Consider the following 24,149-nt stretch of genomic DNA (forward strand, 5'->3'; position numbering starts at 1 on the left):
CCAAGACAGTGTAAGACCTTAATACAGATAAAACCTTAAACAAATACTTCAACATCAACATTTCAGGGAGTAATTTAAGTACTGCAATGTGAAGCAAGTCTTATCTGCTCTGCTGGATGTAACAGAAAATAATCCATGAATAATCCAAGTCATACATTTCAGAAGCAAGCAATGCAATCTTTGCTTCTCGTTGCTGCAATAAATGAGACTGAAACAATGCCTGGATGAAGGAATGCATGGGGGGACAGTCATGTCTGGGTTGGAACAGGCAGGGCATTACACCTCAGGCTGTGGGCACTGCTGGAGCACATGCAGGGGATGCAGCAGGACATCACCAGGACACTGCAAGGGCTCCATGGCAGGTGGGCTCATCCCACACTGACCCCAGCTCGAGGGCACTCCCAGCTCAGCCCCACACATGAGGAGCCTGGTACCCCCCAACCCTTCCCTCCCAAGCTTGCTGCAGGTGTGTGGTGAGCAGAAAACTGATCATAGAGCAGCAGCAAGGTGTCCTGGGGGCAAGGCTGCCTGCAGGGCAAGCAGGACCTCAGCAAGGGAGGTGGCAGAGGCCAGTTTGTTATACTGATGGGACAGAGCACACACGTCCCTGGCCCCAAGCTCTGCCATTGGGCTGGACAGGCACAGACCTCACTCAGCAGAGAGCGTGCCCAGCACATTGCCCAGCTTGCCACAACCTACATGACAGGCTCTGGATAAAGGATATGCAGCACATCAATAAAAACTCATGGATTTAAAAAAAAAGGATTACACTACATATATGTAAAAGGACTTAAGAAATCCACCTTAAGAGGAACCTTACAGAACTTGAGGAATCTCCCCTGTAAGAAGGGCATGTAAACAAAGACATCAGTAGATGTAGTGTTTTGACCCTGGTGGAGGCTGTCGTCCAAACAAGAAGGGGAACCTTCCACTGAGGGACATGTGGCAGCCAGACCCAGGGGCAGGGGACAGGCATGCCAGAGGGAAGAATGTACAGCACTCTGGGGAACAGGAAAACTGCCCCTCCAAGCCACACAAAGGGGCCTGTCAAAGCATGCTCAGAGAGGGCAGGATGACACTTGATCTAAACATCACCCCTAGAGATAATGGAGGCTTAATTACACCACTACGATAAGGGTCTGAGCACATTAGGAAATGCTTCCCAGGAGTTTGAACAGGGGCATCCTGACAGTATCATGGCCATCCAGGTGTGTGGACGTAACTCTCCCATGGCACTGCTTCCACAGGACGAGCTGGCCAGCAGCTGCTGCCCAGGGATTTCTTCTGTTGTTTAGCAGAGCATTTCAGAAGAAAGTAGTGAAACAGGACAGGCTAGAGGTTGCCTTAGGTATGGACAAAGCAAAATTCTTCACAGACATAGCAACAAAAACTGCAGGTTACATTTCAAACTTCCTGCTGTTGGAATGCAAAAAGGAAATCTATTACACAGACGTGCACAGAGACACACAGGTACCTTTCTGTCCGTCACTAATGCTAGTCCCTCCTATACTGGCTGAGTATATACCTGAGAAACAACATTAGTGTTGAAATATTGCCCTTTAGAAAGCTTGGAAATGGAGGGGAGCAGGGACAGAGAGTTGAGAGCAGAAAGAAGCGACAGTCTCTCCAGTTTCCTTCGCATCCTCCACAGCTCAGAACAAGGCCATACACCAGTGTGGACACAGCCCACTCAGAACAAGACCAAAGGAATATCAGTTCACAGCTCTACAAAGCACACCAGTGTCAGTACAACTGGGGGTCAGGTCCCAACCCTCAAATCTGAAGAAAGTTGTTGCACTTTCGACAGAGACTCCTGTACAAGTGCTATGGGACAGCTGCATTCATGTTCAACAACGACTCCAGCTAGGCTACTTGCACCAGTGCTGGCTGCCTGTGGCTATTTGGTTTGATGGCAGAATCAAAGGCGCTTTAACAACTTGCAGTTAACTTCTCCTCAAAACATACATTAGGCACATGAACAAAAAACAAGAGCTCAGAATAAATTAGCTTCTCAGCAGAAGAAAAGACACCTGGATTGCAGCATTTCACTGAGGTTCCAGAGAAGGCCGTACAGACACCTGCATGCTGGAAGGTAATTTTTTCAGCGGCTTGTCAGCAGACTGCTTGCCACTGGAAGGAGGAGACTGGACTCTGGGATCTAGCTGGGAAGACTTGGACTTGCGACTGGATAGCAGAGAATGTTTGTTAGATGTGGCATCTTTTGAGACAAGTTTTTCTTTTGTAGTAATGTTGGCATTGGTTTGAGAGGCTGGTGGGACACCACCTTTATCTGGTTTGTCCTCCAGCACATTTTTACTGCCTGACTTGGAACTGACACTCCCTGTCTTTTTTGAAAGCATTGTTGTCTTCCCCAGGTCTGCCGACCTCCGTGTCTCCTTCTGCCTTAAGGCTGATTTAAAGAAAGACAAACCCTTCTCTTCTGACTTGCTGTCCCTCTTCAGCCCGGAGCGCGCCGCAGCGCTCGGGGAGCGCAGGTTGGCCATGGAGGAGCTGCGCACGTGCTTGCTGTCCACTGCCCTGCTGTCACTCCTGGAGTGGCTGATGCGCGGGGAGCTCGTCCTGGAGCCGCTGGTAACGCTCGTTTTATCCGAGCCCAGGCTGACCTTGGAGCCCTCCCTGCTGAGGCTGCGCTCTGAAGTCCGGCTCTTCCCAGAGGAAGAGCCCTTAGTCAATGAGCCTGATGGGGTTTTCTTGGCAGCTGTGGAGGATGGAGAAGAACCTGACTTCTGCTTCTGTGGAGCTGAAGGGACAGATGCCTCCAGGGGCTTTGTGCTGTGGTCCTTCCTAGCCTGCGTGGGAGCAGGAGACCCGTGTCGCCCGCTGACCCTCGAGGAGTCTGCCTTACTTCGAGACCGGGAAGCTTTCTGAGAGCTCTTCAGTGGAGGAGAAGAGTGAGAGACTTTGGTCTCTTGGGTAGCTAAGACTGTCCTTCCCTTCCTCAAACTTTTGTCTGGTTCAGTAGCTCCTTTGGAGCTGTGACCCTTCTTAGGGGTGTCATGTGCCTTCTCTGCAGCCAGCCCCGTCCCAGCTGGGGCTTTCACCTCCTTCACTGGGGAGCTGTCCACAGAATCGCTCTGGTCAACAAAGGCGATTTGATTGTTGTTATCAAAAGGGTCCAGAGCAGGGTGATTCCTGTCTGGCTGCACAGAGCTTTTACCATAGCCATCTGAAAGGTCTGAGCTCGATGTCCTTACAACGGACCCTTCCCTGAACGCCCCTTCCATGACAGCCAACGGGGCTCTGCGAGCTGTCCTGTGCTCTCGCCGACTGCTGTCACAGGGCTCCAAGTAGCTGCTAGAGAGATTCCTCAGGCTGCCAAAGCACGAGGTGGAAACTTTATCGTCAGCAGCTTCCCCAATCTTCTCCAGAGTGGAAGCAGAGGTATGTACTGGGGAATCTCCAGAGAAGCGTGATGGGGAGTTGGAGCGGAACTGCAGTTTTGCAGAAAGTGACCACGAAGGCCTGACACCATTCTCACTCACTGCCAGCGGGCTGGTGACAGAGGATCTGGAGGACAAGCTCTGACGCTGGACACTCCTTACAAATGGTCGAGTTGAAAATCCTCCTGCAGAGAAAGCAAGTGACAGTCTCAGTGGGAAAGCCAAGGCTGCAGCTGGTTTACCCCCATCCACATTTCCCCAGGAGAGCCAAGCAGCCCACCCACACCACACTGTGTCTCTCCGTGCAGGCTGCAGGCACAGTTTCTTGCACAAAAGCTGAATGAGGAATCCAACAAGTGTTACATGCTAGGGGTCACCCAGGAGCAGCTTTCTGAAGCCTCTAACTGATAACCCAGATTCTTTTCTCATCCCTGAGCAGCAGATCAAACACAAGGCTTGCACCTCAAAAGTCCTTGAAACTGGCAAGATCACCAGCTAGGATTATGATTCTGTATTAAAGAATATTTCTCAGAGCATTCTGTGAAAGGCAAAGTAGGATTCCTACCTCTAGATCAAGTGATGTAATTGTATTTAGAAACACAAAATATAAGTATTTTAGAAGTAGGACTTCCATGGTCGGACCTGACAGCTGTCACAGCACTGCTGCAGGGACATCTCCACACCAGCTTCCAAGTGTTCTGAATGACCCATGAAGCTCTGCATTTTCAGAAGTTACGAGACAATGTGTGGAGGAACCAGGCAAAGCCAGGAACTGAACAGTAACTTGCATACATGGGTGAGTTTTCATCTCCCTCCCTGGGGCCATCCATAAGCACAGCAGCAGGTAATTAGTGCGTATGCTGAATCTGCCAGGACTGTGTCAGCCACCCTGCAAAGGTGATGCAGTGATACCCAGAGAGAACACTAGCGAGAAAAGTTCCAGATTTAGAGGTTTTGTTGATGGCAATTGCTTTCTCTGAAAGATTCCTTATGGTTCCTGCCTGCTGTCCTCCCCCTTTCCTATGAGACAGAAGCCCATCCATGCTCCCACCGAGCCAGCTCCTGCCTCTCTCAGCTGGACTAAGCATCCCTTGCAACCACAGATTTTGCAGCTGTTTTAGTAAGGATCTTGCCACAGAAAGACAAGCGGCCCCCAGGAGAGATACACACCATCATCTTCGCTGCGTTCCCCAGTGAGCTGGGGGGTTTTTGCCCGGACTGACCGTGCTCGGACAGCGACGGCTGGTGGGAGTGGGGCACAAACGTGTGAGCAGGCGGGCCCGGGTAGGCCACGCTGGCCTGCTTGTTTTCCTCCGCCCGGGAACAAGCGCAGAGCCAGGACCCAGCACTGCTGCCCGCCCGGACTGCTGTCCATCGCCGACAGCCCCGGGTCAGGCACTGCTGCCCTGCCCTGGGTCACACCTGAGCCAGGTGTGAGCCCTCACAGCCTGCAGGGACACACACACGTCAGCAGAGCTGGGCCCAGCACCCAGACACTGCCAAGGGAATGGGGCTGTACTCTTATGGAGCATTTATGGTCAGAACTGCACTTGTCCCAGGGTGCTGTGAATACCAGCATGCAGGCACTGGCAGCATTTCAGCTGCCACCCCAAGGCCACAAAAATGCCTTTTTATCCAGGGCAGGTCACCAAGCCTGCACCTGCCCACAGCTCACCCTGGATTCCACCAACACATGCACTATGGGTGCCTCCTTGGGACTCAGTGCTGCCATAGGGAAGGAGTGAGTCATGATTTGGTGTCCTGCACAAGGGCAGCTCTGAGCAGTCACCCGTGGGGGCACAGGGGCTCCCCCATCTCCCTGCCAACACTGCCTTAGCAGAAGAGCTGGAAAGTTCCCGTGGCCTCTGACACCCAGCCACAGACTCAGACAAGCCTCGCTGAGTTCTGGGACACAAGAATGGGGGTTTAAGCAGAGCTGGGTGGAAAATTCCCCAGAAGGACAAACTACCCAAGAAGACAAGTTAGAGCCAGCCCTGGACAGGGCCAGCAGGGCTTACCTGCCACGGAGCTGTTGGCAGACCACGAGGGGATCGCTGTGCGCCGCTGGTAGAACAAGATGTAGGCAGTCTGCTTGCAGACTTCACTTTCAGAAAGCTGCTGAACTTCACTATCATCGAAGCAGTACCACTGTCCATCAACAGAATTCTTGCAATATGCTAAGGAATAATACATTACTGTAAGACTCTCTCACTCCTACTGCTCTCAGGTTTGCTGTATGACATTTAACATAACCTTATCTGCTATGATGGACTCAGACAATGCGAGGAACAGATGGATTCTTGCATCATCTTCCAGTCTGACTGGCAAGATGGAAGCCTCAGGCTGCCAGAACATAATAAACAGCTTACACTTCAGGACTTTCTTGGTCCATCATTACCACTCAGAACAGAACATCATTTGGGGTGGCTCCATTCACTTCACCCTCTATAACTTGTGACACTGCTTCCACCAGTGACTCCCTTTCTGACTCCATACAGAAATATAACTAGCATCTTTGTGAAAGGCTCCCCCACAGACAGCACAGCAGGACACTTGCCTGTATAATGTCCCCCTTGCATGGTGCCATGGTGGTTGCAGACAGCATACAGGTCATAGATGTAGTCCTCAGGATCCCTGCCGAGGCCATAAGGTTTCCTCCAAGGTGACCAGTGTGATGGCAAGCTCCAGCTGCTCTGGCTGCGTTTCACAACATGAGGAGTCATGTCCAAGCCACTCAAGGGAAATTTAACCATGTTCTGAAGTTTCATCCTTCGGTCTCCTTCCTGTGTACAGAGAAGAGCATGAGCTGCAGAGGCCAAGGCCACCATGCCTGGGAAAACCCCAGGCGAGGAACACCTGGGATAGGGCAGAATGGCTGCTTCTAAAGAGGGGAGTCTACTCATATCACTCAGCAGTCCCTCAGCAACACTACACGCATCCTTACCTGTCTAAACCTTTTGAGATGTATGATGAGAACATCAGGTAAGGTCCAGAGGCTCAGTGTGATGCTACCCTGCTGCAGCTGCTTACAGTGTGGGCATCGCCATGCATCATCTGGGGCAAGCTACAAGGAACAGGCAGGAGTGAAGTTTGGTTTTCAAATTCCAAGGCAGCTTCCACCACACCACTGCTCCCCTGCTGCCCCAAGCCCAGTGCAGACATTGACCCCTCTGCCTCATCTCCCTCCAGCACTTATCAAGCTCACTGGAAATGCAGGGTTCCCAATGATGCTTTTCAAAGTGACAAGCAGAGATATCTGTGTCTCATTCAGGAGGCACTTTCTGCTGCAAGGCAGAATTCAGCCAGTGCTGCTGTGCAGAGGACCTTTTTGCACCTTATAAACGCCAGTGCCTTGGAAGTGGAGAAGAAGGAGAAGGAAAAACCAAGGCAAAAACCAGGCAGGCTTGGCAGCCTGAAAAGTATTGCCACAAGAAAACCAGCAGTAGAAAAAAAGCAGGGATAAAAAAGCAGAAAAAAATCAGAACAGAAAGCAGAAAGGTGTGCTTTGGATGCCCCTCTGACACCTAACTGCCCTCTGGGAACCCTCTCCTTCCTCTGAAGTCCCAACAGCACAGAGTTACACACTGAAGACTCTCCCTGTCCCCCAAGCCTCCGTCCACAGCCCAGTGCTCAGAGAACTCAGCAGACACAGAGATTTAAGCTGTCAAACAACTCTTCTCCCACCTCTGAAAAAACCAAAAAGAGACTCCCAAATTATTACAGCTCAGTCCTGGGTCCAAAGACTACCTCCAGACGAGCCCTTTGTGCAGCAGATTAGAGACCACCAAAGGAATTCCGATGGCTTCCATGTGCCAGGCAGGGGCCAGGTCAGAGCCCTCTCTAGCCTGCCTGTGGCACACCACCGCTCCTGTCTCTCCAGCCTCACACAATGGGCACAGCCAGAGCAGGGGAGCAGCCACCTTCCTGCAGAACTGAACCCATGAAGCCACACTGTCCTGACCCTTTATAATAGTCACAATATTTCACAGAGGAAATTGCCAAAGAGAGGACTAAGTTCTTGTATCAGCATTTGGGCAGCAAAGAACCCAGCAGCAGGACCTCCCACAACCTCCTCACTGCAGAGGAGCTCCGTTAGCAGCACAGATAACTAATCTTGTGTTACAAATCTATTCTCCTGTCACAAGGAATCACTGTTTGCACAACAGAGCTGCCGGGAGTGAGGGAGTTCCTGCAGCATGTGAACAAGCCAGCGTACACAGTCTGTACCTACCTGTTCCTCTTTGGTGTACAGTTGGAAACACTGAGATAAAGTGCAGATCTGAGGTTGATGATGAAGCTCTCTCTGCTGGCGGACGCTTTCAGAGTCTGGAATATATTCCTCTTCTGTATTCACAAACAAGCTGCATCAGGGAGACACCACATTTACCAGCACATCCCCTTGCTCCCCAGGCCGTCCCTGCAGGCAGGGGCTGGGCACAGGTGGAGTTTGAGTGGTCTCATGTTTGCTGAAGGATGCACAGTTCACACAAGCAAGCTACAAGCAGCAATTGTGAGGTGAACACAGTTTAAGGTTTTTTACTTCATACTTACTAATCTTTAGTTTCTTTGTCCCATTCTACCACTAATTTCACATGAGCAGTTCCCCCCTGTCCGCATGACTTCAATGCCCTGCAGGGAGGAGCAGAAATAAGTCAGACCATCTTTCAATCCAAAGTGTACATTATCTTCTACATGCATGTAATTTCTCTCTACAAGCCCTTCACCCTTCCTTCACTCCCACAGCTGAGGTTTGCAAAGGAGTGTAAGGAATTCACACAGCCAAACACTTGGCAAAGCTGGTAAATGCCTTCACCCAAGTATGCGAGTTCTGTAAGGCAACATACACCTGTTACAGATCAGGCATTTATCAACATTTCAAAGAATAACAGGCACAAGAAAAAAATTAAAAATAGTGAGAGTAATATTTTCATTCTGTTCTCCATTTCCAGGGAGGACAGACTCCAGATGGCATGACACACAACTGAGGTATTCTCACACAGCTTCCTAAGGATGCTCCCTCATTTCCCTGCTCCTGAGGCCCCTGCAGTGCATTCCACACATCCTCCCCAGGACTGTTCATTTCTGCATGGTAAACACTGAGCTCCCAGCTAACACACCTCTCTCCACTCCTGGGAAGCACCCAGCACTGAGGGCCAGCTCACCTTTCCACTGTTGGGTGGCAGAGGGGTTGCTCCTCCTGAGGTAGCAAGTATGTTATGCCCACAACACTGACCACTCGCAAGCTGAATGGGCAAACCTGCAATCAGAGAACAGAGACACCTCAGTGCCTCCAACCCAACCTGCCCCTGGCTGACAAAGACTTCACCCTAGAACATGTTTGACATGACAAAGCAAATGTACAAGGTCTCAAAGAGGCCTGTGCCAATGAGCTGACAGAGGGCTGAGCACAGCAATGGAACCTGTGCATTCAACAGCTCGCATTTGTCTCACCTGCAAGCAGGCTGCAGGCCGCAGGAAATACTGCATCTTCTCCAGTATTTCCTTCTGCAGAATATCCCAAGCAATTGTTTTTTCCAAGTGCAACACAAAGGGTAAGCCAAACCTATGGAAAGGAGAAGCATTTGAGGAACAATTAAAAGATTATCCTGTTCAGCAATAGGAACCCCAAACTACACGGGAGAACTTCATGTGAAGTTTTGTGAAGCTTCAGAGGCTGAGGCAGTTCTCAGCCTCCAGCTGATACAAATGCCTTTGCCATGGTTGTTTCTCACTTCTCTCCTTCCCCCCATTTTCACGCCAATTAAAAATTCCCACCCATAACAGGGTCTGGTCAAACATGCTGCTCTCAAACCAGACAAAGGTGGTGTACCCTCTCAACTGGGCTGCATTTGTTTCTTTGCAGTAATGCAATACTTGAAGTTCACCAAAATTAGAAATATTTTGCTGCACCCATTAATGCTTTTTGATCAATGTGTTCTTTAGCACCCGATGATGCTCCTTCACCTGGAGCCTGTACTACAGGACAGTAAAATCCAGATCAGTTTAGGAAGCAGCCAGAAGAGCAACTCCAGCCATGCTGCTGCCAGTCACCTTTTGCTCTGCTGTCCAGTGCACGCTCTGTTACACACCAGCAAGACAATCTTGTCATTTGCTGCTAGTTTAGGAGAGGACTGTTCCAGTTTTCCAGACTTCACCATTCCTTGAGAGTAAGCTATTGTTCGGGAGTGCTCAGTGCCACATTTCAAGTTATTCAGGTTATTGTTCATATGTATTCCTGAAAAGTTAGGAGAAAGGAAACATTTCATTATGTCATTTGCCTTTAGTGCCCTGATACCCCCCTCAAGAAGCCCTCCTTGGGCTACAGAGGAGCAGGTCAGTATGGAATCAGGAGCATTTGCATCACTTGGACAAAGGCTTCAAAGAGCAACTTCCTTTCACAGTGTCTGTTTCTTTAGAGAAGGACATTACATGCAAGTGCTCCCCATCTGATTTTTCCCATGTTGTACAAGCATGTTGTACAAGCACTCCAGCTTTTACTGCCCGCAAGAAACACTAAAGAGCCAAGAACCCAACTTGTTACTTTCAATAATAAAATTTGCCTTTGATTACACTCCATCTGCCCAGGATACCATGATTACCTTTCATTGAGGGACCATGCAGAGGCCGAGGAGTTTGAGCTTGGAAAGAGAAAGTGTTTATTCATTCCTGAGACTGTTTATTCATCACTAGCAATCTGATTTTAAATAATGCAATTTCAGTGGCTTCATCTGGTCCCTAGCAGGCCTTTAAATTAAGCCTGACAAGAGATTTCCCATTAAGCCAGCCTGGCCTGCAGCATCAGCCCTGAGAAGAGGCAGAAAGGAGTGTACAACACTGCTTGATAACCTCCCAGCTGACAACACTATTAAATCTTCCGGAATGAGCCTGGACAAAGTCGGAGCTGAAATCAATACACCAGAACATCAACAGCTTGTGGGACTCATTCTTTTCCCACACAAACCTCCCTCACTAGTCACCCGAGGTGGGCATTAAGAGTTATTGACTCACCTCTCTGACTGAGGATGCCCTCAGGCCTGAAGATCTCTGGGGTCTCAAAGGCAAAAATGCAGTCGCTCTCGTGGATGGTGTCCAAGTCGTCGGTGTCGCAGAAGGAGCGATGGAACCCATCGTAGTACATCTCTGTCAGCACGATCTGCAGGCACCAGGAGCAAACCAGAACGCATCAAACCACCCACGGTTTCAGCTCAGTGCCCCATCTCTCAGCTGGGATTTTCCTGCTAAGGGATGGCACTCCTCAAGACACCCTGTCATCAGCCAGCAGCAAGGAACAGGGAAAAGGACAGCCATAAATGAGAAGTTGAGGTAAAAGCAACACATGGAGACGTTTTGGTGGAATTCAACAGCTTTCCTGAAGCTCCTCCTACAGAGCAATTCACCGTAGGTGCCCAGTGCTTACCTCGCTGCCAGCATGCACACCACGGGGTCAAGCAGGTCTGCACAGTGCACTGAGGGCTGTTCCAACATCACTAGGATCCAAACAGCCAATGCACAGGGAAAAGAATGATCCAGATTTCCACCACTACCTCACTTCCCCGTTCAATCATGGGCAGCCAATTTCAATTCCTCTACATCCAACGAGGGACAAAAGCCTCCCCTCTCCCTCCCAGTGCAGGGAGGGCACACAGGTGAGCAGCCCAGCCCCTTACCTGCTCCGTGGGTATCTTGGTTTCCGAGGACACAGCCTCCCGCAGCCTGGCCACGGTTCCGGAGATGGGCACGGCCACGCCGATGCGCATGCAGTGCGAGCACTTGCCCTGGTACACCACGGTGACGTAGAGAGGCCTGTGGAGAGCATGGCAGCACTGCCAGGCTGGGCTCAGCACCTCTGGGCACTGCCCGAGCAGCCTCAGCCCAGCCTGGGCACATCCAGGCTGCCCACCAGGTACAGGGCCCTCCTGACTGTCCGGATCCACCTCGCTGCAGCTGCACTCGGCTGCAGCCCAACAAGGATGTTTGATTACAGACTCCTTTCCTACTATATGGCCTGGTGTTACCTGCTCCCACATGCAGAACATCTCAAAATGGCCCACAAAGTTAAAACCAAAACTGTCTAGGAGAAGGCAATCAGGTTTCCATCAGGGATCCAGTAAGGAAGCTTGGGACGGTCAGTATAAAACAGCACCTTGAAGTACTTGGAGAGCTGCTACTGGGACCAGGCTGCCTCAATCCTGCCTCCAACCGCAGCCAGCAGCACTACTGGGGAGAGAAGAGGGAGGGGACACCTTCCCTGGACAGCCCACTCAGCCTCCACCCAGTGGTGAAGCAGGGATTTCCAGAGCAAATGGGACAGCAATGTTTAATCTGCCTTATCATCACTCTGTTCCATTACTTCTGGAACCTACACAAGTTTTCTGGATGCAAACACCAGGTGAAGGAGTTTGTTTATACCACAGGTAGTTTTGCTGCGCATCTCTATCTTCACTTTGAATGTTTTATCTGGATTTTTTGCTTCCCCTGAAGTTTTTTCTTTATTTGCATCAGCTGTCTTTCAAAAAAGCAAAACGTTTTGCAGGAAAGATTTTAACTTCAGTTTTTGAAATTGGACTGATCAGTGAGACTGTTCTCAAAAAAACAGTGTTTCATCCTTTTCCATTTTTTAATTTTAAAATGCTATAAATCAGGTGAACAGCAAAATATTTTGGTTATGTGAAGCAAAGACTTTTTCTCCCAAAATTAATTCTATAGGAAGGATAGGCCTTTCAAGTAAAAGCCTCAATTTTCCATTTTACCTGCAAAGCAAAACATTAATCCCCATACGGTCCCATCTATCTTTTTCATGACTTATCAGAAATTTTGCTGGTGTTGTCTTGCTGCAGCAGCAAATGAAGGAACAGACATGCAGGGGAAGAGCCAAGAGCTCGGGACAGCTCCGTACCGGGTGTGCGGCAGAGGGATCGGCAGCGAGATGCACAGGAAGGGGTCAAAGGTGTTGCTCTGCTTCTGGCAATGAGGGCACGTCAGGGAGGACCTGGGACAACATGGATAACAGGGCACAGTTACACCTCACCCCACTGGGAATGTATAAACCATCAAATCCCATATTCACCACCAGCAGATCCAACGGGAAACCCTGGAAGGGTTTTGTCTTTGGAGAGAGGTGAAGTTACAGGACAGGGACAGAGAGAGCCAGCACTGGGGTGCACGCAGCCCTCACACAGGAAGAGCTCCAGACCAGAGTCCATTCTCATTCTCATTCAGAATCAATCTGTGCCTTACAATGACTTTCTGTCTTAGACCAGGCTTAAGGTTTTGCCTTTGCAAAGGAAAAGTTGGCAAATACTGGGGAGGAAGCCCAGCAATTTAATTCTTACAGCAGTACAGGCACAAGTCATCAAGGAACACTGGTGATTCAGCTGTTCTCTTCCAATAGCTCTGAAATTAGGAAGCTCTCTTCCCAGAAAGAGGGGAAACACAAGGGAAAGCCCTGAAGGGACAGTGATAACTTCACTCAGAATTCCCAGATGTGCCAGATGACAAGCACTCTGCACACACTGGGGGATCCCTAATTCCCAGGCACCTCTAGATCCTGCCATGGGTTCTTCCCTCTGACAGTCAGGGTGAGCCCCATAGCACTACGCTTCCCTGAGCCTTTGCCCATGAAGCACTGACTCACGCACAGGAAGAGGTGTAGCGGTACATACTGCAGATTTACACAGAATATACCAATTGTGAAGCAGTGAAATTCTCTCTTTTCTCTAGAGCAAGGTCTCAGTTCAGCAGGAATTCAGAAGCAGTTGTTAACAGAGTGACACCAGTCCCAACTGTACTGGGAGCCAGTGTCAGTTTAGAATTATACTGGGGTCACACATACATTCAAAAAAATTACAAAATACCATACCTGTATTGGGCTTGAAAGAGTTCCTGCACAAAAGTGCTACTGATGGGAAAGGCTGGGCCCTCAAGCAGCACATCATCCTCCAGCGGCGGCTAAAAGAGAGAACGAACCCTTGAGGCACACCCAGGTGTGGGGGTGCACCAAGCAGGTGGCTCCAGAACTCCAGTCAAATTGTACTTTCCTTAGCCAAAATCACTGGAAAAATGCCACAGACATTTTTAACTACCAAGCCACACTCTGCTCCAAGGGGTGGGCATGCAGGAAGGTGAGGTGGGCAGGGCGGCCTCAGGGAGGGCACGGGGCTCATACCTGACAGGGTCTGGCAGCCCCCAGTAACACTTCCTGGCTATTGCAGAGCCACTCAAACACAACTGCCCCAGGGAGCACTGGCCAGGGATTAGTGGAACAGCTGGTTGCATTCCAGAGCAGAAACAAACATTATTTTAACCCAAGCTTTTGTTCCATCTGAACTACTGAAGTTGAGAAGCCAATGGGGAGAGCTACTTTAAAAGGAAAGCCTGTGTGCAAAGTTAGACTCCCACAGTGTCCCCCAGCAGAATCCCTTACCTTGAGTGGAGGCATGCCACTGGAATTCACCACGTTGTTGAGATCCTCGTGGACTCTGTCGAGCAGCCAAAGCAGGAACTCCTGGGCATCGTGCTGGGCGTTGCCGCGGTACTGCATCGCGTTCTTGGACACGATGTTCTGTGGGGAGAAGAGACACTGCAGCAACAGCTCAGGCAGAGCTGAGGCTGCTCTAGCACACCTACCCTGCCTCACAGCACCTGACACTGCTGCCCTCATGAAACCTTCTCTTTGCTCCAGCTGAAGCAAAACAACAATTTAGTCTCCTAATGCCCACACACTCTGTCTTGCTCATTGCAGTTTTGGTGGGGTCACACATTTCCCAAAACCTTGATGCAGGTGATCAATGCTAATCTAGGTCTACAGTTCCAGGACTTAGCCAGGATCAGGACATCTAAATCACAGATGCTTCTACAGTCTGATCACCATCATGCAGGTAGAGCAAAATTACTTCCCATCAGCACCCTGTCAAGCACAGGAGTAGTACGAGCCACCACGGAATTTTTTCCACTGGGTATCAAGACTCCAGTATGCATAACTCTCTCATCCTAAACACTATCTTCTATTGCCATCCCAGCCAGAGAGGTGCAGCTTCCCCTGGACACAAGGAACCATGGCATCCCAGAGCCAATGCTCCCAATACTGGAGCAGCACCCATCCCATGCTGTGCTGCACCTACATCCTTGGCACACCTGTGGAGAGAAAAACTGTTCACACAGGACTCTGACTTATAGAGCAGGGTCCCCAAGAGAGACAGTGGCAGGGCAGAGGCCAGACAGCACCTGCAGGGCAGGAATGGGTGGGAAGGCTGAGGAGCCCGGGCCCAGCAGGCTGCACATGTGCCTCATGCCAGAGCTCCTCCACCCCTCTAATCAGAGTTTGCAACAGATCTGAGAAATGAGGTTGGGCTGCTCGCTTTATCCCTCAGAAAATGGGGTCACCAGAGAGGGGGGTGGTGATGAAAGAGGCAGGAAAGGACTGATAAACATACACCCTCTATGCTCTATAATCTGTCCACTGTCTCAAGGCTGCAAAATAATGGGAAACAGAAATAATCTGCTCTCATTACATATGTGCAGACCTTCTGACAGCAGATTTACTGCCCTTGCTGTGCAGGGACCAGCACTCTCCCACATAAAATATGTGCACACAGCTTGAACCATGGGAGTGGTCCCTAGCCAACACTCTGTACCACATTCGTGTGACCCCAGCACCTCTAAAAGGGGACATGGAGGGGTTCTGTACAGAAACATAAGGACTTTGGCAATCCAGGCTAGTATTTGTTATTGCCTCTTCTCCAGAGGCACATCCCTCCAGTCCAGAGCCTCCCTCGCTTTTGCTGATGGGTGTCCCTGGTGATGCAGCGTGCCCAGAGAGCAGCCAGCCTGTACCAGTTCCAAGCACAGGGAACCCAGGGATGCACAGCAGTCACGTGCCCTGCTCTGTATCTGTGCCACTGCTCGGCTCAGCAGCATCTCCATGATAACTGCTCTGGTTTCCTCAGCACTCTTGCAGCCTGAGTGGACTAAGGATAAAGAGCTGCCTGTGGAGGCACATCACAAGATGTTGGAAGTGATTCAGGAAGCACTACGAAATATCAGATGCAACTTCCACACGAGAGGCTCTGCTAAACAAACACTCCAGCATCAGCAGCGTGTTCCCAGCACCACTCACAGCTCCTGCCAGCACTGCTACAAGTGCCATGACTGCTGAAACCCCTGTGACTGCTGCTCCAGGGAATGCTCTGTGTGTGTGCCCTCCTCCCAGCCCCTGTCAGGGGCTACAGGTGGGTCTGTGACTGCTGAAACCCCTGTGACTGCTGCTCCAGGGAATGCTCTGTGTGTGTGCCTTCCTCCCAGCCCCTGTCAGGGGCTGTGGCAGCAACCCCAGACACGCAGGGTGTGGGGGGAACAATGGACACACAGTCAGAACAGTCAGTGCTGAGGGATGTGATTAAATCTGAGAGAGACAGAGGTGCCGACTCAAATTAACAATTTAACAACTGAGACAAATACCAGGAACTCCTGTAGTGCAGGCCCCCAGCCTGATGGGTCAGCACCAAACACAGCCCCACACACCTCCCTGTTCCCTGGTGGGCTGAGGGCAGCAGGCAGAACAGCATGGGGGTCCCCACAGCCCTCAGCTACAGACAGGGCTGTACAGCATGGGGGTCCCCACAGCCCTGTGCTGTGGATGGGGGACTGCAGCCTCTCAGCAGCCGGACTCGCCATTCCTGAACAGCTCCAGGAACGTTTGACAGGCAAAGCAGACAAATAAGCAAGAACCTCATCACTGAGCACTGGCCACCCAGCACCTCTCCATATTTACTTTCCAAGTCTGCCCTTCCAGCCCAGCAGAAGATTTCTTGCTCTTGCCATAACCCTAAACTTTCACCCCTCTTTTGCTCATCACTTAAGACAATACCTAATTTTGCTGGTCCTGCAGTAATACATCAGCAACTGTAACTGGATTCAGATACAGGGTTAGGATGCAAATGCTCTAAAAACACATGAAAACCACCACATTTACCAACCCCCAGGAGCCATTAATCCTCTGCCCCTAATCTGATTCTCCTGTAAGCAGAGCTGGCACATCTGACCAGCTTCTGTCCAGCACCACAGGGTGTTAAGAATGACTCTGGAACAATTCTGGTGCAGCTGTGAGGCACCAGGAGTGGGCATGGACTCTGACACTTTCACACACTCTGACCCAACACATTCCACGATGCACAGCACCTCCAGCCCTTTCCTCAGCTCAGCCCTTGTGGGCCTGGCAGGAGGTGGGTGGATCCTCCATTCCACCAGATGTGCATGCAGCACTACACAGACACCCTGAGTGAAGTGGCTCCATCCAAAGAGATAAGGGGGAAAATCAAAATTTCCCAGCAATCCCACTTATGTACCCCTAATGCAAGCACCCTATAACCCTATCAGTCCCTGCCTGTCCATGAAGGAGATCTATAGCAAAGACACATTACCATTTTTACCAGGCCACTGAACGTTTAATAATAATTCATCTATTGCTCTAAATAGATGCAATAAATAGATCAAAACAGAGCTGAACTACTGGCCTCTTCTTTGCTGCTATTATTGTTCCAGATCACAAAGACAACTAGAGGAAAAATGCCAGCCTGCTACTTTCCAGTGTGGCCCTGCTAGGGAGCAACTGTGGAAGGATTTGCAGATACAAAGTCAGCTCAGCAGAGACCTGACCCAATGACACACATGAGCAGGAGAGAAAGGCTCTTCTTTATCTTCTGTTCAACAGTGAGTTATGCTCAAGCACGTTTATTTCTCTTGTTCAAGCCCACAACCACAGTTTTGTGCTTGAGTAAGTTTACAGCAGACAACCATTTACCTGAATTGCCCTCTCTGCTCACACACAGACAGCTCTTTCCCCTCTCTGGAGATGATCTTTTTTGGGGAGACCAGTACCCAGCTAGCAGTGTGGTTCAGGCCCCAGGGCTCAGGAAGGGAGCTCCTCCATTCAGGGGCAGAAGAGATCACTGTGGACTTGGCCTTAGCACAGGCATCACACAGGGAAAAGGGAGCTTTGATGACAGGAGGTCTGTCACAGCGGCCAGAGCAAGACAAAACTCTCCTCCCCTGCCCTCTGGGCAGCCAGAGGCACCAGGGCTCTGGAGGCAGCAGCCCATGTCCCCACACAGTCCTGCCCTGGGCAATGCAGAGGGGAATAAGCACAGCCCTTATGAGAATACTTCAGGAAGCAAAGCCGTGAGGAGCACTACAGGGAGCAGCACAGCAGCACCAGAGGGATTCTCCACCACGTTTAACAAGCCCAGACAAGAAGCATCATCATCCTGCCCCTGCCTAACACCTCTCATGCCAGCAGCTACTCTCATCCTCCCAGACTGAAGGCTGTTAATCCTCATTAAGCACCTTCCTTCAGCCATAAGGAGAGAGTGAAGTTTGCCCAGATGATGCTGTCCCGGGCTGCAGAATGTGCACAGCCACAGAGGCAGGATGTGGTGCTGCATTCCCCAGCTGGCACACTCCTCTGCAGGCCCTTCCCAGGAGGGCAGCTCTTGCTGCCAGGAGGCACTGCCAGGAGCCAGTGCTGGCTGCCGGGGGAATTCACCCTTACAAAGAGCAGAAATCCCATATCGCTCAGCAAGAACTTGTTCTCCTGCTACACTAGTAGAGCAACTGGTGGGATTGAAAAGAATGAGAGATTGAGGAGCAGGAGAATGCCACAAACGTGAAGCAGTCCAGTAAAGGACTATCAGTAAATGCTGGCACAGAGGGCAGACAGGAAGGCTGGGCTCAGCATACCAAGGAGCTGCACACCTGCACCTCTCCTGCTCTCTCCAGGCTCTGCTGCCGGTCCCAAGCTGGACACAGAAACTGAGATGGGGGGATCCCATCATTACCACTCTGAGAAGCCTCCCCTTGCACGTTACAACAAACATTCACTTCAGTGACACAGCCATATGCAAACAAGTTCATTAAGCAGTGCTTTGCTGAAATAGCAGGGAGAATGGGTTCACTCCAATGAAGTGTGGCCATGTACAAAGCACAGGGCAGCACAGATCCAACTAAGCTGCCTGGGAACATGCATCCCCCTCACCGCTTCCACAGGTTGCCAGGTACCACACAGCTCTCATACTTTCACCATGTGTCATTTTGCACAAGCAGCACGGAAATAAAAACCTGGAAGCTCAGAAGACAAAAAACACATGTTGGCAATGATGTACACTTGCCCTCCAGCCTCACAGAGGGTCCTGCCAACCCCCATGGCCACCTGGCCGTGGTGCAGCAGAGCTGTTCCACACTGGGGTCTCTTGTCCTGCCTCAGCCAACCCTGTGCTCTGGAAAGGAGCACCCACAGCACATTTCTGCTGGCCCCTCTAGCAGAGCCCCCTCAGCAAACCACATCCGACCTCTGGACTCTGCTGTTCAGCCTCAGCTCCCCAGCCTCATGCTGCGCTCACTCCGATCAAAGTTTGAAGGACAACACAGAAATCCCCAGAAAGCCTTGGGATTTCACAGGTAAGTCAGACAGCTGCCTTAAGGCAACCAGATCTGCTGCAGGAAACCCTTCCCAAGGGCTTTAGGAGTATGTGTGTAGAAAGAGAGTAAAGCAATTGTAAGGAAAAACAGGCAATAAGCAAAACAAAACAAACCGTATATGCAATAATGGACTTACATCTTATTGGTAATGAACATTTAAAAGAAAAAAAAAGGTGTAAAGTGGCAGGACTGCCAGACCTTTGTGATCCCAGTGAACCACATTTCTGTGATGTCAAGCACCATCAGAAAAAATATGTAGAAAATTTGTATCTTGCTTTTTGTTTCAAGGAAAGTGTTTCAACCCCAACTCCCAGAGCAGCCCTAGGACAAATCTCCTCAGTATGATGCCACCACTGGAAGCACCTGCACTGAACTGCAACAAGCACTTCAACATCCCATACTACCTAACCCACTCCAAGCCTCTTCAGAGCAGCACAGAAACTGAAGCACCACGGACCAACAGCCAAGCTACCAGAAGGAAGGGTGAAGGGTCTCACATTTATTCTTTCAAGTCCCTTTCTTCCATCCCTCTCTGGAGAGGGAGGACAGTTTGCTCTCTGCAAAAATATCTTAGGAATAAGCAGTTGACCCTACCCAGAATAAAATAACTGATCCTGTGCTAGGCAGAGAGCAAGACAATTCATTACAATCCAGGAGATCACATTTGACACATCACTGGCCCCATTAGCAAGGCACGAGGGCTCTGGGGATCAGAAGGGCCTGGGGCTGACAGCTCTGTGAGCAGGACCAAAGGCTCCTGACAGCCACACTGCCCCAGCAGCCCTCAATGAGAGCTGCTCTCCCTGCACCTTCAACAGGAGGCAAAGACCTGACCATGTCAACACTTCCAGGAGCTCCTTCATAACTCAGGAGTTAGTGATTAACTCCCAAACAAGTGCCCGACGCAGCTGGCAGATTGCTTGTCCCAAAGTGAGATATTTGCACCAAATGCATTCCCAAAACACCTTGAAATGAGTCTCAAACAGCTACCTGGAAATCTCACACCAAACATAAGTTTAAAAATAAATAAATAAAAAAGGAAGCAGCACTTTTAACCTGGCACAATAATCCCTGCTCTACCAACAGGGATTCATTCTGTGTTCAGATCCAATTCTGACAATCCAACCCAACTGAGTTAGGGAGACTGTGCTGTATTTGCTGAACATGCTGCAGGTCACAGCCAAGGCCATCTTCTTGTAGGATGAGAAATGCAATCGCAGCTCTGGTGTGCAAAGGGTCTTGTTAAACAGTGGCATGCTTCAGTGGTCAACTGCCCTAGAGCCTCAGAGAAAGTCTCAAAACAGTAAGAGCCTCATCATTCACAGAAGGCCCACACTCCACAGAAGGCAGAGGATTTGCATAAGAACATAATTTTTCAAGCCCAATTAGTTTAAATCAAAATCCTTCTCACCGCTGACCCCCACCATCACCTCCGAGTGCTGCAACACAAAGGGCACTCTGTGCTCCCTGTCTGACACTCCCAGGAGCTCTGCAGGCAGGACGGGACAGCTCCCTGCAAAAAAACAAGCCCAAAACCCTGCTTATACAATAGATGTTTGTCACCATTGTCACCCCATCACAAAGGGGAAAGAGGAAGCACAAGCTGCAATATCGGCCCCTGTTATGAAAGCAGCAGCTTTGTTTGGGCAGGAAAACAAAACCCACTGAGCAATCGGAAGAGAAGGCTTGTTAAAGCAAACAGCAAAGGAGCACAGCACCAGTGGGAAAGTCACCCTCAGCAGAGACACCCAGCAACTCCCAGCTCTGCCGCGGTGCTCCCGTTCTGTTCCCAACCAGGAACCACAGCCCTCTGCTCCCACCTCTCAGTCCAGTCCAGGACCTTTTCCTACCACCTCAGCCTTCGACAGCCCCCGCTTTCCCCTGCTCTGCCAGCATCCCCGACCTCCCCTCTGTGCACAAGCTCTCTGCCAGGCTCTCCCCTCAACCTGCAACTACACAGGAACCATTTATCACAAACCAGGTGTTCGAACTGCATTTTGCTTAGCTTCAGCAGCTGCATCGTTCAGAGACCCATGACATGGGTTATTTCCTGAAGACCAACTTAAAAAGAGAGAAAACATTACCAAGGAAAACCAGCTGAGGGTAAAAAGCATGCCACAAAACAGCCCTTCAAAGGCCCCTGTCCACAAGGACTCTAAGACATGCTTCTTTGAAAACAATTTCCTCTCTTCCAAGATAGAAGCCTACAGATACAAGAATGAGCAAAAAAATAAGTATCGTCCTTTGTCCTAAAAGACATTTAGTAGCTGTAGAGAAGTATTTAGGAATTAGCAAGTGCCTTTGCCCTGTTACATTTGGTGCCAAAAGAGGAAAAATAGCAAATAAAACATGGATTTGAAAGCATGCTGAATAAAGAGCCTTTTGCCTATCAAATAAATATTACTGTCAGTGGCTATTACTGTTGGAGGGAAAGCCCAAAATTACTCTGTGAAAACACTTGACACCCTTAAAAACAATTACATCCAGGCAGATCAGGAATGTTCCACCCTCTAAGCAGAACAAGCTACAGGGATGTTTTCCTTGTTTTGGGAGAAGCAGCAGTTTCCAGAATGAAAATACTGATCTTTGCCTTTCTCCAATCTGAGCCCATTGTTTACACGTGTAAATGATGCGTGCAAATCTGCTGTTGAGAAAAAGTTTAATTAAAAACTGAATTTAATAGCAGGTTCAGCAACTTAACTGTCTTTAGAAACATTAATTTCATATTGGAAGCAATTGACCTCTATAAGGGAACAGCACTTGACACAATGACACAGTCCTGGAGCAGGACCCAGGCTGCTGGCCCTGTTCAGTGCTGAACTGGATCGACTGGGACCAGATTCCCTCCAGCAAGAGGCTTTTCAAAACCTCCAGGGGCCTGGCAGGTAGGAGATGGATGGGCTCCAGCTCCATCCCAAGCAGAACAGCACTGGCTTACCGTCAGCAGTGCCTGCAAACAGCAAAGTTCTGATCTCAACACCCGCGGAACATGGCCTTAATTTAATCCCTGGCCCTGATGCTCTTCCTCCTGCTGTCACTCGTGTCCCAGCTCTGCTCCCACAGCCTGGCCTAGAAAGAGAGCTGCTCCCCCTTCTATCAGCTCCACTGCCAGAAGACAATCCTGCTTTCACAACCGTTTTTCCTGCTATTACTCAGGAGAAATCCACAATTCCTTCTCCTGCCACACCACCTCAGGAGCAGTGACAGGTCAAGGTGAGTGGCCCGTGGTGCTGCCAAGACTGGACTCGGAGAGTGATCAGCTTTCCAAGTGCTCTCCCATAAAAGCCTCTCCTAAAAGACCAGAGCCACACGTGGCCCTTGTGGCAGGCATCCTGAGAGAAGGCAAACAGCCAGGGTCCCAGGGAATACCCCCTGCAGGACAGGTGGGTGCAGCTGCCTCAAAAGGCACAGGAGAAGCAAAGAGAAGAGAGGGAAGAGGTCTGGCCATGCAAATTACTGAGCGTGCCAAAGGCCACTGCCACCTCAGAGAACCCTCTAGGACATCCCACCATCCAGCAGTGCCAAGGGAGAGCTGACTTTGGGACCCAGCCTCTTCCTGCTGTGCACCCCAGCTGAACTGCACACAGAGGGCCCAAGACTGTGTCAGCGTTCTCACTCTTTTCATGCATTTGAACATCTCCTCTGCAAGTCACTCTGCAAGAAAAATACCCCTAAAAGTGGTAGAGACACTCCCTTAAGTGTCTCTAAGTTGATGGTGTGGAGGCTACCACCCACCCTCTGATTCTCTGACACAGCCAGAGCCTCCTGTGCCAGGAATAATACTTCTCCCTGTTCCAGGAGGCAAAGCAGGCCTAGGGCACTTTTAAAACAGTTGTGCCTGATTTCATCCAAAGCCACGGCAGGGTGTTTTTATGCCACAGCACAAGAACCAAGCCCTGTGCTCCAACAGCTCCTGGGGCAGGCGCGAGGCCCGGGCAGGGCAGGGGCTGTTGGATGGAACCAACACCCAGGGCCAAACACCAGCGAGTCCGAGCAAGAGAGGACAAGCAGGTACTCCTGAAACACACTCCCCAAATCAGCCCCCGACTCACACGTTCTTGGTTAGCAGACTTCAAGGCACAGCTCTCAACAGCCTCCTTTTTTGCACGCTCACAACTCCCAAACAACAGTTAGTTGCAACTTCCCTAATGGTAGCACATAGAGGAATGAAACAGAAAAATGGGTATTTTCACCGCTAAAAACCATCCAGAGCATCAAGCACCATGAGCAAAGAGCACGGCAGCAGCACCGGTCCCATCCCCAGGACGCTGCCATGCGTGCCCAGCGCTGTCACCTGAGCAGGGTCTGCTGCCCTGAGAGGACGCTGGCAGCAGGAGCAGCACTCCAGGGCCACGGGCACGCAGCTGGCAGGGCCAGAGGGCTCTTCCCACGGCGCGGCTGCTCGGACCAGCGGCAAGATACCCACCGCAGCTGGTGACCGGGGCAGCCTGCGGTGCCGGTGCGATGGTGACCCGCCGTGTCACGTTTGGACCTGCTGTGAGCCACGGCAGCACCAGCTGAGCCCCGAGCCCCGCTGCCTCCGCACCGCGGGCACCGGCCCTCCGGGGCTGCTGCCGGCGGCCTGGCGCTCGCTCCTGCCGCCTCGACGGGAAGAGGCCCCGGCTCACCTTGAAGTCGCGGCTGTGCTGCGGGGTGTACTCGAGCGTCCAGAGCGCCCGCACCAGCTGCGCCAGCTGCTCCGTGACCTCGCCGGGCGCGGGCGGCGGCCCGTCGGCGGGGGGCGGCCCGCCGCGGAACTGCTCCAGCGCCAGGAACTCGGCGAAGAGCTCGGTGTTGCTGAGGCACTGCAGGATGGCGTTCATGAAGCAGGTGTTGCCGTGGTTGCGCAGCCCCGCCACGCCGGGCACGGCCTCGGAGGCGCCGGCGGGGCGCGGCGGGGGCTCGGGGCTGCGCGGCGGGCCCGGCGGGAAGCAGCTGCCCAGGCCGCCCGTCGCCTGCGGCGGGGGTAGGCGCGGGGCGAGCGCGCCGCGGGTCTCGGCTCGCTGCTGTAGTGCGAGAGCGTGGAGAGGGTCTTCAGCACGCGGCTCATGAACCCGCCGAGCGACCGCCCGGACGGCGCTGCGGCCGGGGCGGCGGTCGGGGCCGAGCCCGCGCCGCCGCCCGCCGTCCTCCCGCGGAAAAGCCGCTTGCTGAAGGAGCGCTTCTCCTGGCGCTGCCGGCCGGCCCGGGGCCGCTCACCCGCGACATGGCGGCGCGGCGCAGCGCGCATCCCCGCCCGGCGCTCGGCCCGCTCAGCCCGCCCGGCGCTCGGCCCGG

The 24,149-nt window shown here is 51.4% G+C and overlaps 1 protein-coding gene across 1 annotated transcript; it reads right to left on the reverse strand.

Annotated features, from left to right (window-relative positions):
• Window positions 1-453: 453 nt before the first annotated feature.
• USP31 (ubiquitin specific peptidase 31) lies at window positions 454-24,080 on the reverse strand. The gene is given in 18 exon segments (XM_030958435.1): window positions 454-3,586; window positions 4,572-4,643; window positions 5,420-5,578; window positions 5,959-6,184; window positions 6,346-6,465; window positions 7,633-7,762; window positions 7,953-8,030; window positions 8,564-8,658; window positions 8,853-8,964; window positions 9,453-9,636; window positions 10,410-10,554; window positions 11,069-11,204; window positions 12,298-12,390; window positions 13,261-13,349; window positions 13,825-13,962; window positions 23,501-23,862; window positions 23,865-24,041; window positions 24,044-24,080. Coding segments are annotated over 18 exon segments (3,894 nt in total). The 3' UTR covers window positions 454-2,045.
• Window positions 24,081-24,149: the final 69 nt, after the last annotated feature.

This window comes from Camarhynchus parvulus, chromosome 14 (genome assembly GCF_901933205.1).
Source record: "Camarhynchus parvulus chromosome 14, STF_HiC, whole genome shotgun sequence".
In the NCBI taxonomy this organism is placed as follows: Eukaryota; Metazoa; Chordata; class Aves; order Passeriformes; family Thraupidae; genus Camarhynchus; species Camarhynchus parvulus.